This window comes from Geotrypetes seraphini, chromosome 16, assembly GCF_902459505.1.
Source record: "Geotrypetes seraphini chromosome 16, aGeoSer1.1, whole genome shotgun sequence".
Taxonomy (NCBI): Eukaryota; Metazoa; Chordata; class Amphibia; order Gymnophiona; family Dermophiidae; genus Geotrypetes; species Geotrypetes seraphini.
The window spans coordinates 31,037,519-31,053,537 of record NC_047099.1 but is presented as its reverse complement, the minus strand read 5'-3'; the positions used below and the strand labels follow the sequence as shown (position 1 = coordinate 31,053,537).

The 16,019-nt window shown below is 41.3% G+C and overlaps 1 protein-coding gene across 3 annotated transcripts in view; it reads right to left on the bottom strand.

The window, feature by feature from the left end:
- Nucleotides 1-16,019, bottom strand: part of LOC117350195 (probable cation-transporting ATPase 13A3) — a 127,331-nt gene that overhangs the window by 62,608 nt on the left and 48,704 nt on the right. For all 3 annotated transcript variants that reach the window (XM_033924291.1, XM_033924293.1, XM_033924294.1), the window contains exons 11-17: nucleotides 13,446-13,628; nucleotides 12,343-12,500; nucleotides 9,343-9,531; nucleotides 3,371-3,432; nucleotides 2,706-2,856; nucleotides 2,439-2,546; nucleotides 1,465-1,482 (exon numbers count right to left, since the gene is read on the bottom strand). In XM_033924291.1, coding sequence (XP_033780182.1) covers nucleotides 1,465-1,482; nucleotides 2,439-2,546; nucleotides 2,706-2,856; nucleotides 3,371-3,432; nucleotides 9,343-9,531; nucleotides 12,343-12,500; nucleotides 13,446-13,628 — 869 coding nt within the window. The remainder of the gene's footprint in view (nucleotides 1-1,464; nucleotides 1,483-2,438; nucleotides 2,547-2,705; nucleotides 2,857-3,370; nucleotides 3,433-9,342; nucleotides 9,532-12,342; nucleotides 12,501-13,445; nucleotides 13,629-16,019) is intronic.

Genomic DNA, 16,019 nt, shown 5'->3' with positions numbered 1-16,019 from the left:
ACAGGCGGAATAGAAATCCCTAATGTAATGTAATGTAATACTTATATCAAATACTGTATATTTGTTTGATTGTAGACTCCTGAAGAAGGTACCATATAGGTACCAAAACACTGGACGTGTTGAGTTAGTTGTACATTTACAGAATTTAAATAAAAGATCCCAGTGGATACGTTTTTTGACTAATTTTTATTAATGTAGGGTTTTTTTCCAATTTTTTGTAGTTGTTTTATTAAAGCTAAAATAATGGGCCCAATGTACATCTTACTACTTATGTTTGTTAATGAAGGGATTTTTTTTTAAATTTCAAGATTCAAGTTTATTAAATTTTTACTATACCGACTATCAGCAAATATCTGGCCGGTTTACAAGTTAAAATAAGATAAAAAATAAAATTAATACAATATACAAAATAATTGAAAAGAAAAAGAAGGGGGATGGTGAACATTTAGACTTTAACTGGACATACTGGAAAGTGATGGTAGGGAAAAGAAGTGGAAGGGGAAAAAATACATAGTTCAATTAAAAAAAAAAAAATTTGGAAAGGGAAGGATGAAGCATAAGGAATGGGATCGCTTCCTAAAAGCGGTTGAGGTATTGAAGAATAAATTATATTTGGGAGCAGGAAAACGCGTCTTGGAATAAGAAAGTTTTTAATTTAGCCTTAAATTTATCAATTGATGTCTCGTGACGAATGTGGGATGGCAATGAGTTCCAATGCTACATAATATTAAAAAAAAGAATATCTATATACAGTGGTTCCTCACACAACGAACTTAATTGGTTCCAGGAGCAAGTTTGTTATGCGAAAAGTTCGTTATGTGAAACGCGTTTTCCCATAACAATACATGTTAAAAAAAATAATTCGTTCTGTAGCATAAAATATGCTAAGATGACATAAAAAAAGATAAATTTTTTGTTATTATTTTTATTTAGATACATCTAAAAACATAATTGTTTTTTAAAACAACACACATTTTTTAAATTTAAAGACAGACTAAGTAGAGTCTAATTTTACAGTGAGAGAGGGCAGAGTCTCAGCGGCAAAAACTGGGACTTAACTGTTCATTTTTTTTTCTAGCATCGGGGAAGCGGCGAGAGTAGCTCCGCCCCCCCCAACGCGTCAGCAGTAGGCGCCGGGCCCCTGCGAGCCGACGGTCCGCCACTGCACAGGGAGCCAGGCGGAGAGAGGGCAGTTAAGCGCAGTGCCTGCGCGGAAGGATGCAGCTCGGGCGACTTCGTTGTGTGAAACGAAGTTCATTGTAGGAAGCAAGACATGAAGTTCGTTGTGCGCAGCATTCGCTGTGCGAGGCGTTCGTTATACGAGGCACCACTGTATTAAATATTTTCCTTTCCGCTGAGCATCAGCCGTTTTGCTGTACTTGCCCATGAACGGTACTGAAATGGCTGAGCAGCCAATGCACTGAAACAAACATATAGAAAAATAGATCTGAAGTTGACACTTACCATGATCTCGTTCATTTCCTGAAAGACAAAAAAAAAAAAAACAACACACAAAATTTGAAAAGGGCCTGCAATGCCAAAAGCCAGGCTTTGCACACACAAGTTCATGACCAACCCACCCTTTGCTAATAGTTCAACAACTCGCTGCAAGCCAGGCGAAACTAAATGTACCACAGAGGGCAAAAACTATTTCTTCTTTTCCCCCTAACATGGGGTGATGCATTCAAAAACCAGGGGAGTGTGTGGTGCAGTGGTTGGACCTACAGCCTCAGCACCCTAAGGTTGCGGGTTTAAATCTCATGCTGCTCCTTGTGACCCTGGGTAAGTCACTTAATCCCCCATTGCCCCAGGTAGAGTGTGAGCCCATCGGAACAGACAGGGAAAAATCCTTCAGTACCTGAATATAAGACCACGTTTCCTCAGAGTTAGTCCCTTAACCCTTTCAGGACCAAGGGACATATTTGTCCCATAACTTTAAAATCCTATAAATTTTGATTGGGATAGTCTACAGTTCTAAATTTGATATGTACGGATTCCATAGGATACTGCCTTTATGTAAACAAACTGGTTCCGACACTCATCCATTAGCGTCGTTGCCAGATTGACGAGAAGATTCACTTGCCACACTGTCCATAAGCCAGAAGTGTGATTTTTTAAATAAAAATAATGATATTTCACAAAAAAAATCAATTTTTTGGCATCTGCAAGCCCTTTTTACCATAAAAATGTCGTCAAAATCACAAAAATTGGCCTACGATCCTTATGGTCCTGAAAGGGTTAAGAGTAAACAGCTCTCTCATTTCTAGGATTAAATGTCTTGGAGCTTTATAAGTTTATAAAAATTGCAAAGTTTGTAGGGATATGTACATTTCTGATATGCTGTAAAATTGGTGGAATACTGTAACTTATGAAACTTCAAGAAAATAATTTTCTGTAAAATCTATAAGACTTTCGGCCTTATCTGAAAAACCTCTCACCATGTCCTCGAAGGAGGTAATCTCAGCAATTTGATCCGCTGGGCGTACAACGGTAGGGAGGATCTGGTCATGAAGCGCCGTCTCCTCTACTGCTGGTTCTTCCAGGATCTGAGGGGTGATGGGAGGAACAAAGCAGCGAATGTGACACAGCTTCTACCATAGAAAATATCCATGGGCAGCAGAAGCATAGACTTTCCCCAGCCACTCTGCTCCACCACAGAAAAAGCATAGCATGGGCAGCGGTTAAGTCTCACATCTGGGACTCACCCACCCAGTGGCTTCAAACATTTTCAGATCAAGTGGATCTCCAGAGATCTTCCCGTCAATGGTGGTCAGCGAGTGGCAGGAAGCCATGGCCACCACAAAGTGCGAGCGAACCAGGCTGCTGTCACGGACATCCTGTTGCGCCACGAGGAACCTGCAGAAGACCAAGGTAACTTAAGAATGTCTTACAATTTCCTATTTTTTCAGTGGCCAAACATTTTATGGAACTGGAAAGACAGGCACTGATAGAACTGATGCACATATTCTGAATTCCTAAGGTTGCAGATCTTCTCAGTTACACAGGACAGCATAGAAGTCTTGTAAACAGAGACGTTAGTGCAAAGATTTTTACTTTTATCTTACCTATTTATTTGTCCTTCCATTCCTGTTGTGTTTAACCTTTAATTGTTGACTCTTTCCTTTCCAAGATTGTATTTCTATCCTACCTTCCCTATTGTATTCATGTCTTAACTTAATTAGTTGTTTTTTTTGTAACTTATCCCCTTGTTGATTTATGTAGGTCTATTTTATGTCTATTTTAGATAATGTATTTTACCAATTTGTACATCGCTTAGAATTTGGAATAGGCGATTAATCAAATAATAAATAAACTTGAAGATTTTGTAGACCATTGTTTAAAGGGAGAAGAAAGTGTTTAAATCACTCACCGGCCATCCTGCGCCAAATGGAAGCCCCATGTGTCCAGTCCATCCTCTGTCAATGTCCCTGTCTGTAATAAAAGGAGAAGATCCTACTGTCTCCATACAAACGAGAGAGAGAGAGAGAGATATGGCAAGGGAGCAGAAGCCAGTGCTGAGAAAAACCCAGAATATAGCTTGCAAAATTCAAGGAAAGTTGTTACTTACCTATAGCAGGTATTCTCCGTGGATAGCAAGATACATGTCCTCACAGCTTGGGTAACATCATTGATAGAGCCTGTGCCGGAAGCTTGTCCAGTTTACAATATACTCAAAAGTTTTTGAGTGCATGCTCGTCACTTTCCGACTGCCACAGCACTACCTCAGTCTACATCAGCGGTTCTTAACCCAGTCCTCAAGACTCATCTAGCCAGTCAGGTTTATAGATACCCACACAATGAATATGCATGAGAAAGATTTGCATACAATTAGAGAATGACATGGGGACATCCCTGCAGGAACTCAATTTCTCCGTTCCCGCGAGTTTTGTCACTGTCCCTATCAGTGCCCCATTCCTATAAGCTCTGCTTTAACCGCACAAGCCTCGAACACTTATGATTTTAAAGGGTTCGAGGCTTGTGCAGATGAGGACGGAGCTTAGGCATTGGTGGAATGAGGCATTATGACATCACAATCTGAGCTCTAGAACGTTGATGCTTAGGATTTTAAAGGGTTCGAGGCTTGTGCAGAGGAGGACAGAGCTTAGGCATTGGTGGAATGAGGCATTATGACATCACAATCTGAGCTCTAGAACGTTGATGCTTAGGATTTTAAAGGGTTCGAGGCTTGTGCAGAGGAGGACGGAGCTTAGGCATTGGTGGAATGAGGCATTATGACATCACAATCTGAGCTCTAGAACGTTGATGCTTAGGATTTTAAAGGGTTCGAGGCTTGTGCAGAGGAGGACGGAGCTTGACGGAATGGGGCAGGAACAAGAAAAGAACTTGTGGGGACAGGACAGGAAAATGAGTTCCCACAGGGATGGGGAAAACATTGGTCTCCGTGCCATTCTCTACATACAATGGAGATAGTAAAGGGGGACTTGATATACCGCTTTTTCTATGTGGTTAAAATCAAAGCAATTTACATATTTTACTGGCTGAGTTGAGAACCCCTAGTTTTGATATATCTTTTCTACAATATAATTCCTTGGGGAAGTAAGCAGGTACGTGAAGGCTTGTATCCTGCTCTCCATGAAGGACACCTGCTACAGGCCAGCAACTTGGTTGCAACTGGTGCAAAATGCGACGGTCAGGCTGATTTTTAGGTTGAAGAAGTTCGACCATGTAACTCCTTCCTACCGACTCCTGCATTGGTTGCCGTGTGAAGTTTAAGTTTGGATGTTTTTGCTTTAAGGTACTATTCGGTTATTCCCTAAATATATAATTGACCTTTTCTCTTTCTCAACCAATAGACATAAGAGAAGCTCACACTTGAATTTTGTTTCTCCACCGGTTAGAGGACGTGAATTTAAAAGACATCATCAACACCTTTTCTCACATCAGGCATCCACCACCCTCTCCGTAAAGTAGAATTTCCTAACAGGGGCAATGTTAGGAAATTCTACTTTACGGAGAGGGTGGTGGATGCCTGGAATGCGCTCCCGAGAGAGGTGGTGGAGAGTAAAACGGTGACTGAGTTCAAAGAAGCGTGGGATGAACACAGAAGATTTAGAATCAGAAAATAATATTAAAGATTGAACTAGGCCAGTTACTGGGCAGACTTGCACGGTCTGTGTCTGTGTATGGCCGTTTGGAGGAGGATGGGCAGGGGAGGGCTTCAATGGCTGGGAGGGTGTAGATGGGCTGGAGTAAGTCTTAACAGAGATTTCGGCAGTTGGAACCCAAGCACAGTATAAGAACATAAGAACATAAGAACTGCCATCTCCGGATCAGACCTTTGGTCCATCAAGTCCGGCGATCCGCACACGCGGAGGCCCTGCCAGGTGTACACCTGGCATAATTTATAGTCCACCATATCTTTATATGCCTCTCTTAAGGAGATATGCATCTAGTTTGCTCTTGAAGCCTAGGACGGTAGATTCCGCAATAATCTCCCCTGGGAGGGCATTCCAGGTGTCAACCACTCTCTGAGTGAAGCAGAACTTCCTGACATTAGTCCTGAACCTGTCCCCCCTTAGCTTCATTACATGTCCTCTAGTCCGTGTCAAATTGGACAATGTAAATAATCTTCTCTGCTCTATTTTGTCGATTCCTTTCAGTATTTTGAAGGTCTCGATCATATCCCCACGCAGTCTCCTTTTCTCAAGGGAGAACAATCCTAATGTTATAAGTCTATCCTCGTATTCCAGTTTCTCCATACCCTTCACCAGTTTTGTTGCTCGTCTCTGCACCCTCTCCAGCAGTTTTATATCCTTCTTTAGGTAGGGAGACCAATGTTGGACGCAGTATTCCAAGTGTGGTCTGACCATTGCCCTATAAAGCGGCATTATAACTTTCTCCGATCTACTCGAGATTCCTTTCTTTATCATGCCCAACATTCTATTTGCCTTCTTTGCCGCTGCCGCACATTGTGCCGACGGCTTCAGGGTCCTATCTATCAGTACACCCAGGTCCTTTTCTTGTTCACTCTTCCCCAGAGTTGCACCTGACATTGTATACTCGTATTCCTTATTCTTATTGCCTAAATGCATAACCTTGCATTTCTCCACATTGAACTTCATCTGCCATTTCTCCGCCCATGTACAGGGTAAAGCTTTGGATTCTCGCCCAGAAATAGCTAAGAAGAAAAAAAATAAATAAATTTAAATTGAATCAGGTTGGGCAGACTGGATGGACCATTCGGGTCTTTATCTGCCGTCATCTACTATGTTACTATGTAGGCAGCATTATGGGGTAAAGATCTGTAACAATTACTCATGCTTGCTAATACTTATGGAGAATTCAGGAGACACCTAAAAACATATCTATTCCTGAAGTACTTAGGCAGCTGATTTGTAAACAGATTTCCTGTCCTATTAACCCTCTTTCTTCCTCCCCTCCCTCTTAAAGTCAATCAATTTGTACCTTTGCTTAATCTTTGTAAACCGCATAGAACTTCACGGTATTGCGGTATATAAGCTGTTATTGTTATTATTATTATTTGCACAATCTCTCCCACAATAACTGATATCTAGAGCTGTTAGTCACTAGATTTTAACTTGTTAGTTCTACTCAATTTGATGCATTATTAATCATTGTACACCGCATAGAACTTCACGGTCCTGCGGTATATAAACTGTTATTATTATTCTTCTCCAAGGACAAGCAGAACGGCAAGTCCTTACAGCGTGGAACTCCCTAGATATGGGTTGCTTTCAACAATAAGGGGAAAAAAAACATATGTTGACGGCAGCTCTTAATCTCACATTGTAAAAAGGAACAAAAAGTGGGGTGGACTTTCTAAGGGCTCGTCTGCTCCAAACCGAAGACCAAAGCTCTCTTGCACTTCAATGTGTATGGTGTGCTTTCACCTTTGTAAACAAAATGTTGGCAGAACACTAGACCGGTTACGGTGGAAATCTGACACGAACTTAGGAAGAAACGTGGGATGAGTGCCCAGAACTACTCTATCGTTAAAGAATTTAGTCAATTACTAGAGCCTGGAGCTCACCTACTCTGGAAGCTGAAGTCATCGCCCCAAAAATAAGACCTTCCAGATCAGGTACTTACAAGTGTAGCACAGTTCAAAGGGAGCTTTCATCAGCTCGTCTCACACACCCCAAAATAGCACACAATGTTTTCTGCAAGTGCATGCCTTTGAAAAGCTGCACTACTTTAAGACAAGTTTATGATTCTTACTTGTTCTGAAAAGTTTTTGAAAAGTATACTGTGGACCGATGAGGAGGAGGTGTTTGTTGGCTATAGTTTGTCAGCGGTAAAGTATTTGCCGACAACGGCCACTTGTTTTGGTTTTTTTAATTAACAATTTTTACTGAAAATAATATGTCAACAGCAAAGTACAGTGGTTCTTCAGTACACCCTCAAATATAACAACCATCAAGGAATCCCCCTCTCAAACTGTTCAACCAGCATGAACTTGTCTCCAACGTTCAAACCTATCCCAAACTCGGGCAAACGGCCCTATTCTTTTACGTTTATGTGCTGTATACATTCTGGTGGAACTCGGTGTGTCACATATACAAAATGGAGAAAATATTGGCATTACAACAAGGAAATATAAAAAATTTTAAGAAAATATGGGATCCGTTGACAAAATATTCTAAAGATCAGATATCTTAACACATTGATAATAATAATATAGGGTTAGGGAGGGAAATATAGAAATTAATATGAGGAAAAATGAAAAAACAAATAACAGGGGAAAGGGATTCAATATATATGATATGATATTGTACATACAACTATAATTATTATAAACTAAATATTATGCTATTTATTTATTGTAAGAATGAAAATTTTATAAATAAAAATTAAAAAAAAAAAAAAAAAAAAGAAAGTAAAGAGCATACCAAGCATCCAATTTTTGCAGCAACAAATCCGTGCTTACTTTTCAGAAAACGATTTCGCCCAGCTACTATACATAGTAACATAGTAGATGACGGCAGATAAAGACCCGAATGGTCCATCCAGTCTGCCCAACCTGATTCAATTTAAATTTTTTAATTTTTTCTTCTTAGCTATTTACGCATTTGCATTATCCCGCTTAGATTACTGCAACGCTCTACTAGTGGGCTTACCAGCAAAAACACTCTCCCGTGTACAAGGTGTGCAAAACGCCGCAATCCGACTCCTCAAAAATTTGGGCTTCCACGACCATGTCACCCCTGCGCTAACATCCATGCATTGGATACTCGTCCAAAAACGATGCGCCTTTAAAGCCTTAGTGTTAGCTTTCAAGACTTTCCACAAAATGACACCAAACTACATAGCATCAAAACTTCAAAATTATGTCCCCAACCGATCACTGAGATCCCAAACAGAAAAACGGCTGCTCTTGCCATCAGGCCACTCACTCATGTCTGAGACAGCCCGAAAACGCTCATATTCTCATTACATACCCAGAATATGGCACACAATACCCCCATCCATAAGATCACTAGACAGTCTTTGGAATTTCAGAAAAGCCGTGAAAATCTTTCTCTTTACAAACCCAGCTCCTTGAAGACACGTCTACACCCCGGACGGATGAAACCCCAAAGACACCACCTAATATACCACACGGAATCTCGATAAAACCCCCATGCCATCGCAAATATAGCCTGAATTACTACCACATTCTCCGACAACAAAGATGCACCCACCTGCAAAGAAAAGCTACTCCACTTCCTAGTATACCTATACTGAAAATGCTGCAATTTAAACCACCTTATGTCCACCAATCTGTATTTGTAAGTCTGCATGTTACGTCTATACTGTAATTGCTGTAATCTAAACCCCTTTGTCCATACTGTAAAGTCTATGTCTCACTAAAATTTGTCCTACCCATACTATGAAAATACTGAATTTGCCGGTGTATAAGACGAACCCCCCTTTTTATATAAACATTTTTAAGAAAAAAATAAAATACCAACGCGCGTACCCAGCCCCCTCCCTGCCAAGCACTGCTCACAGCCCCCTTCCCTACCAGGTTTTCCACCCTGCCCGTCCTACCTCCTCTGCCGCTGGAATCCCTGGTGGCAACAAGAGACAACCTATTTATTAAACACTTCTCTGGCTGATGATGGAAGGTAGAGACTGCCATAGTACACCAGACCTGAGTACAGGATAGTCTCACATTGACTGTGGAAGACTTAACGGGTATGCTAATTCAGCGGGGTGATCTCTCTTATCAAGATTTAGATTAGATCCTAATCATGTTTTGAGCGTAACCTATGCTAAAATAGACTCTTATCCAAGGGGATTCACAAGTTTTTCTCAGCAATGAATGTGAGCAGAGAGAAGGACATACAGACACAGTAAGTGACCAGTGCGCATATATACCTTATCAAAGCAGACAAGATTAATTTGTCCGCATATATTGATGCGCTGGGGACTGATGGAGAAGATTCCATTCTTCTTCAGTCGGTGCTGTGCGTATACAATTCCAGCAGTCATCGCTGCAGGGAGCGCAGGCGGCACCGTGATGGTGATTATATCTAGAGTCTCAAGCACGATGTGGCTTGCTGTCTCCTATAGGAATAAAATGTATGGTGGTTGCCATGTTAGCACACCTCAACGCCTTTTTCAAAAATCTTTGACCATTAAACAACAACCAATAAGATTAAGCATCAGATTAATGCATCTCAATGGCCACGTATTTGGTCTTGGAGAATTAAAGGTACGATGTCGGCATCTATTAGGCAAACATGGTTCTTTTTGTTGCATAGAGCATTCTGGACCCCTACTAGATTACAAAAATTAGATTGCTCTAAGTCTAATAGGTGCTGGCATTGTAAACTTGAAGTTGGAACTCTGGATCATCTTTTATTTTATTGTCCATATATTCAGGCATTTTGGTTATTAATATGGGATCAAGTTAACCTCTTTATGGAAAAGCATGTGGCATTGTCATATGATAGTTTTATTTGGAATGTGTATGAGAAATAAAAGCCAAATATCTGCAGTAAATAATAAGCTTTTGATGATCCTTACAGGAGTAGGGATACAACAAATAACATTGAATTGGAAAAATTGTTCTAGACTAAATTACAGCTTCTGCTGGAACTCAGTGTGTCATCTGTACAAAATGGAACATTTACTTGCAATACAAAATGGTCATTTTAATAGATTTAAAGATGTGTGGAGGCCAATAATAAATTATCATAATGATTAATGTTAATTTATTATTCTTTTTCCTTATATAATAATTGAAAGAATGGGGGGATGGGTGGGTTATGATAATTTAATATATATGTGCATAATTTAATTGAATAATATACATAGGAATTATATTATTCATGTATAGATATGAGATGGGGGTGGGATATAAATCTTTTAGGTATATATTGTTATGGAATTATCAAGTGATAATGTAATATGTTGTATTCATATTTTAATGTACACTTGATGTATATGTTAAAATGAATAAAGATTTGGAAAAAAAACAAACAACAACCAATAATACAAAGTCAAACCACGCCAATATTGTAACAAACTGATATAAAAGCACTGCTAGGCAATTGATGTTAATTCTGTCCTCTCCCTAATCCCCTCCCCCTCCCTTTCAGACAGGCTCTGGGTACGTGGGAGTCCTTACACCTTCCCATTGCCACTCCAGCCATAAGGATATTCAATTACATTTACTTACAGGGTGGATTTGATTTAAATCAAACCAATTTAACCCCCGTCTTTTACAAAACTGTAGCACGATTTTTATCGCCGGCTCCGGCGCTGATGGAATTCCTGAGCGTCGTAGCCATTACCACTGCTAAAAACCATGCCAAGGTTTTGGGGAAAAAAAGGGGTTAAATCACTAGTCAGAAAGACTTGATTTATAACCAGATGAAGGTTTAATTTTTGGAAAAATAACTTTTCAGATTAGTTTTAGTTATGTCCAAAAAATTACTGATTTGGTTATACTATTAGAAATACACAGATAAATAATTATGAAATTATTGCCAAGTGAACTATCTCCAGTTTAATAGGTTAATCATTCATATTTGGAGAATTTTTCAGCTGGTTAGGACGGCAGCCTCAACAACCTGAGGTTACGGGTTCAAGCCCAGCGCTGCTCCTTGTGACCCTGGGAAGTCACTTGACACTCCAGGTACATTAGTCAGATTGTGAGCCCACCGGGACAGATAGGGAGAAATACACGAGTGCCTGAATGTAAACTACTTAGGCTATAAGCAAACAAAATTATAGCATATGTATTCTTGTATTTGCTTAAACATCTATGTTAACTGATGTGGTTAAACAAAATATCTTTAAAAAAAGCAACAACAGACTATCAAGCCAGATCCACACATGAAAAATTTTAAATAATGTCTTCTGTAGCTCACTCGTCACAATTTTGAGAAATGCAAAACCAAACATCTGTGATCATATATTCTGGAGAGAAAAATTGCCCGTGACATTATGAACGAACGATTAATGGAATTCATTTACTCAAATATTTTTAACATTGCATGAATATACAGCCTCATGCTACATAATTCAAAACTAATTCTTATTTCACGATGAATAACTTTTGAACTATAATGTATCTTAAATAGAAAACTACCTTTATATGGATTTTTTTTTTAATAAAATGCATTTTTGAGGAAAAATCTAATTTAAATTTAAAAAATCCAATTATTTTGATTTTAAAAACCCCCCACAATCACTGATTTTTATCCACCCTGACATCAGAGAAGGGGTGGGACCGTGGCAGAGGAAGCAGCGCAGGGCTCACTGGCATCGCGAACCAACGGTAGGCTGCTTCTCCACCGCAAACGGTGCGCGGGGGGGGGGGGCTGGGGGATGAATCTGACGTCGAGAGGGGGAACCAGCAATGTAAAAAAAACAAATTGTATAACGCGCTCATGCATATAACACGCATGGTTATGCTTGGTTTGTAAAATCGTGTATAGCGCACGCGTTATATGCGTGAAAATACAGTAATCTTTGCTCCTACATGGAAAGAAGAACTGCTTGCAAATAAGGACTGTATGAGATGACCTGCACCAGACCCCATCCCCCTCTTTTCCCAATGCTGAGAAACTGATTCTAGGTCCACAGAAGCATATAGAACACAGGTGTCAAAGTCGGTCCTCGAGGGCCGGAATCCAGTCGGGTTTTCAGGATTTCCCCAATGAATATGCATGAGATCTATGTGCATGCACTGCTTTCAATGCATATTCATTGGGGAAATCCTGAAAACCCGACTGGATTACGGCCCTCGAGGTGGGACTTTGACACCCCTGATATAGAAGGTAAAGAAATAAGCCTCACCACGCTCTTTTAATGCTCTTGAGAAAAGGTTACAGTAGCAGAACCTGTAACAGACACAGACAAACTCACCCCTTGTTGAGCATTAGTGATAATGGCGTATAACATTCCAACCCCAGCCAGCATTACCAGGCAGAGCAGAAAACGATATGCATCTCGGTACAACTTAAAATCCATAGGTTTGGGGTACAGGATGGAACAGACCAGCTGTCCTTTGGAGGTAGAAAAGCCTGAGGAGATAAAATGGAGAGGAAACTGAAACGAGAGACAGCAAGACAGAACAAACCTCAGTCCCCTGGCATATCAAGGCAAGGAGTTCGGCTGCAACTCTCAACCTCTTCCTGGCCACAGCATAAATCAAACACAGAACCAAGCCCACTAGCATGCCACAACAACAGCTAAGCACACAGTGGGAAGCCAAAAGATATGATGTTTTTGCAGGGCATGTGCATACAGCTAAGCAGTCATGGGGACATCAAACCAAAGTCCTCATAGTAACATAGTAGATGACGGCAGATAAAGACCCGAATGGTCCATCCAGTCTGCCCAACCTGATTCAATTTAAATTTTTTAATTTTTTCTTCTTAGCTATTTCTGGGCGAGAATCCAAAGCTCTACCCGGTACTGTGCTTGGGTTCCAACTGCCGAAATCTCTGTTCAGACTTACTCCAGCCCATCTACACCCTCCCAGCCCATCCTCCACCAAACGGCCATACACAGACACAGACTGTGCAAGTCTGCCCAGTACTGGCCTAGTTCAATATTTAATGTTGGTGAAAACCCTATGAGCAGAGTTTGTTCATTCTTTTGGAGCAAGTAAAAAGGCCATCTATATGGATCCTACACAAATTATAGACTATCAATTTTTCCTGTCAAGACATCAAAAGCTCCAATTCTGATGTGGCAAGAAAGAGTCAGAACCATACCACCGGTTAATCACCTTCCATATATATTTCTCACTGAACGATTTAATTCATTTTTGTTCATTTCTCATTTGGAAAAGAGAACATATTTTTAGCCCTTTAATTCTCAATGAAAAATGTCTTCACACATATACCTCAAACTAACTTATTTTTGGGCCTTCTGTAGCGAGTGTGTGTGGCAGAGGCTTACACCCCCGGGTCACATAATTGCCATCTTCTTTCAGAAGCTGCATCATGCCCCTTTCCTCATACCTGTGCGTACCACTACAGCACTGACAGTCTCGCCGCTGTAGTACCGTGTCTGGATGACAGCAGTGCCGCAGAAGAGAGTGTGGCGGCGGTGCTCTTCCGGGCTGTATATTTCCTCTTGTGGTGTCTCATTGCCAGCCTGCATAGGGCAGTGAAGGCTCGTTTTAGTGACTGGCACACTCTCGCCTGTATGAAAGGGAGGAATATCATAGCTTACACAAAACAACACACTAATGCGACCTTCATAGGCATTGCATGCATCTGAAATGTAAGGACAAACATATCTGTGGCATAGATAATGCAAAACCAAATACAGTGGAACCTTGGTTTACGAGCATAATTCGTTTCAGAAGCATGCTCGTAAACCAAATTGCTCGTATATCAAAGCAAGTTTCCCCATATGAAGTAAGGGAAACTGCTTTGATTGGTTCCATCTCCTCCCCACCCCCGATGCTGCTCCATTCTCCCCCCCCCCTTGAGGAATCCGACACTGTTCCAACCCCCCCCTGCGATCCGGTATCCCCCCCGCTCGCGTTGCCCCCCTCCACCGCGATCCTACTTCTTCCCCCCGAGCAGTCAATGACATCCTTTACCCGACTTGGCACCAGTGCCGGTGCCTGAAGATCCTCCCTCTTCTGGCGCGGCTGGGCGGTGCGGTGGAGATCCTCCTTCTTCTGGTCTGGGCTGGACTGGCTTTGAGCATTTGCGCATGCTCAAAGCCTTCTGGTCTCGCTCTCAATCTCGGAGAGAGCGAGACCAGAAAGCTTTGAGCATGCGCAAATGCTCAAAGCCAGTTCAGCCCAGCCCAGACCAGAAGAAGGAGGATCTCCGATGCACCGCCCAGCCCAGGCCACGCCAGAAGAGGAAGGATCTTCGGGCACCGGCACTGGTGCCAAGTCGGGTAAAGGGTGTCATTGACTGCTCAGGGGGGGGGGGAGAAGTAGGATCACGGTGGAGGGGGGGTAACGCGAGCAGGGGGGATGCCGGATCACCGGGGGGGGGGGGGGGGGCGCTCGTACAGCGAGGCAAGCTCAGTTTACGAGGCACCAAGTTTGCAAATGTTTTTCTCGTCTTGCAAAACACTCGCAAACTGGTGCACTCGTAAACCGAGGTACCACTGTGCAGTAAAACCTTGGATTGCAAGTAACTTACTTTGCAAGTGTTTTGCAAGACAAGCAAAACATTTGATTAAATTTTAACTTGATATACAAGCAATGTCTTGTAATATAAGTACATACAGTATACACACATCACAACTGAACCGATGGTTCTTCTCTCTCTGACGCTGCGGGAGTGTAGTGACTGTTCTAAACAAGCAAAATCTTGCAATACGAGTACTTATAGTATACACGCGTCACATCATCACAACAGAGCCGATGGTTCTTCTCTCTCTGACGCTGCAAGAGTGTAGTGACTGTTCTAAACGAGCGAGGTCTTGCAATACAAGTACGTATGGTATTTTGTATTAAAGTTTTTGGGTTGTGGAACGAATCGGCCGAGTTTGCATTATTTCCTATGGGGAAATTTGCTTTGATAATCGAGTGCTTTGGATTACAAGCATGCTTCTGGAACGAATTATGCTCGCAAACCAAGGTTTGACTGTATAAATGTTTGGAGATTAAATTGTCACTCAAAGATCAAAAATGCTACTTGACACTTCAAAAACCCAATTGGTGTGTTCTTGTAATAAAACCTCTGTCGATCCAACAACAAACTGCTGCAGCCAACACTCACTCTTAATAGCAGTTTCTTCCTGCTATTTTGTCTGGTAATGGTGACTATCTCCGCACAAACTCCGAGAGTTAAGGTGAAAGGTTGCGACGTGATGACGCAATGATGCTACACAAGGACCAATCACTGCAGCGAGACTTGCTCGAAAACCCGTCACCTCTATTATATGCAAATCTGCCTCACACATGTTCATTAGGGATGCCTTGAAACCCCAACTGGCTGGGGGGGGGGTCTGAGGACAGGTTTAAGAACCACTGGTCTACTCATTTAGGTAATGATCCTCTGCACCTAAACAACTCCAGACCTGCCTTAAAATTTTCCAGAGAGAGAGATCCCACCATCTTCCTGGAGAATTGGTTCAATTTGCTAATGGCCAACCTCAAATCTGCGCTGCAGCAATTTAAATGACTGTACTTTTTTGGAGATTACACTTTGGGTATAGTTTTCAGAAGGCTAGTTTTAAAGCCGATTTTCTACGGGAAAATACAAGCAAGGTTACTCTATGGAAACATACAAATACACTTGCAGCTTCCACAGGTAAAAAACAGCATGCACACTTTTGAAAATCAAGATGATACACAAGCTGGTTTCTTCTCCAATTAAACACTACCATATTTCGTAAATATATTCCATTTAAGGCAGTGGTCTCAAACTCAAACCCTTTGCAGGGCCACATTTTGGATTTGTAGGTACTTGGAGGGCCTCAGAAAAAATAGTTACTGTCTTATTAAAGAAATGACAATTTTGCATGAGGTAAAACTCTTTATAGTTTATAAATCTTTCCTTTTGGCTAAGTCTTAATAATAATATTGTAATTTATAGTTAAAGAGGCATATGATCAAAAAA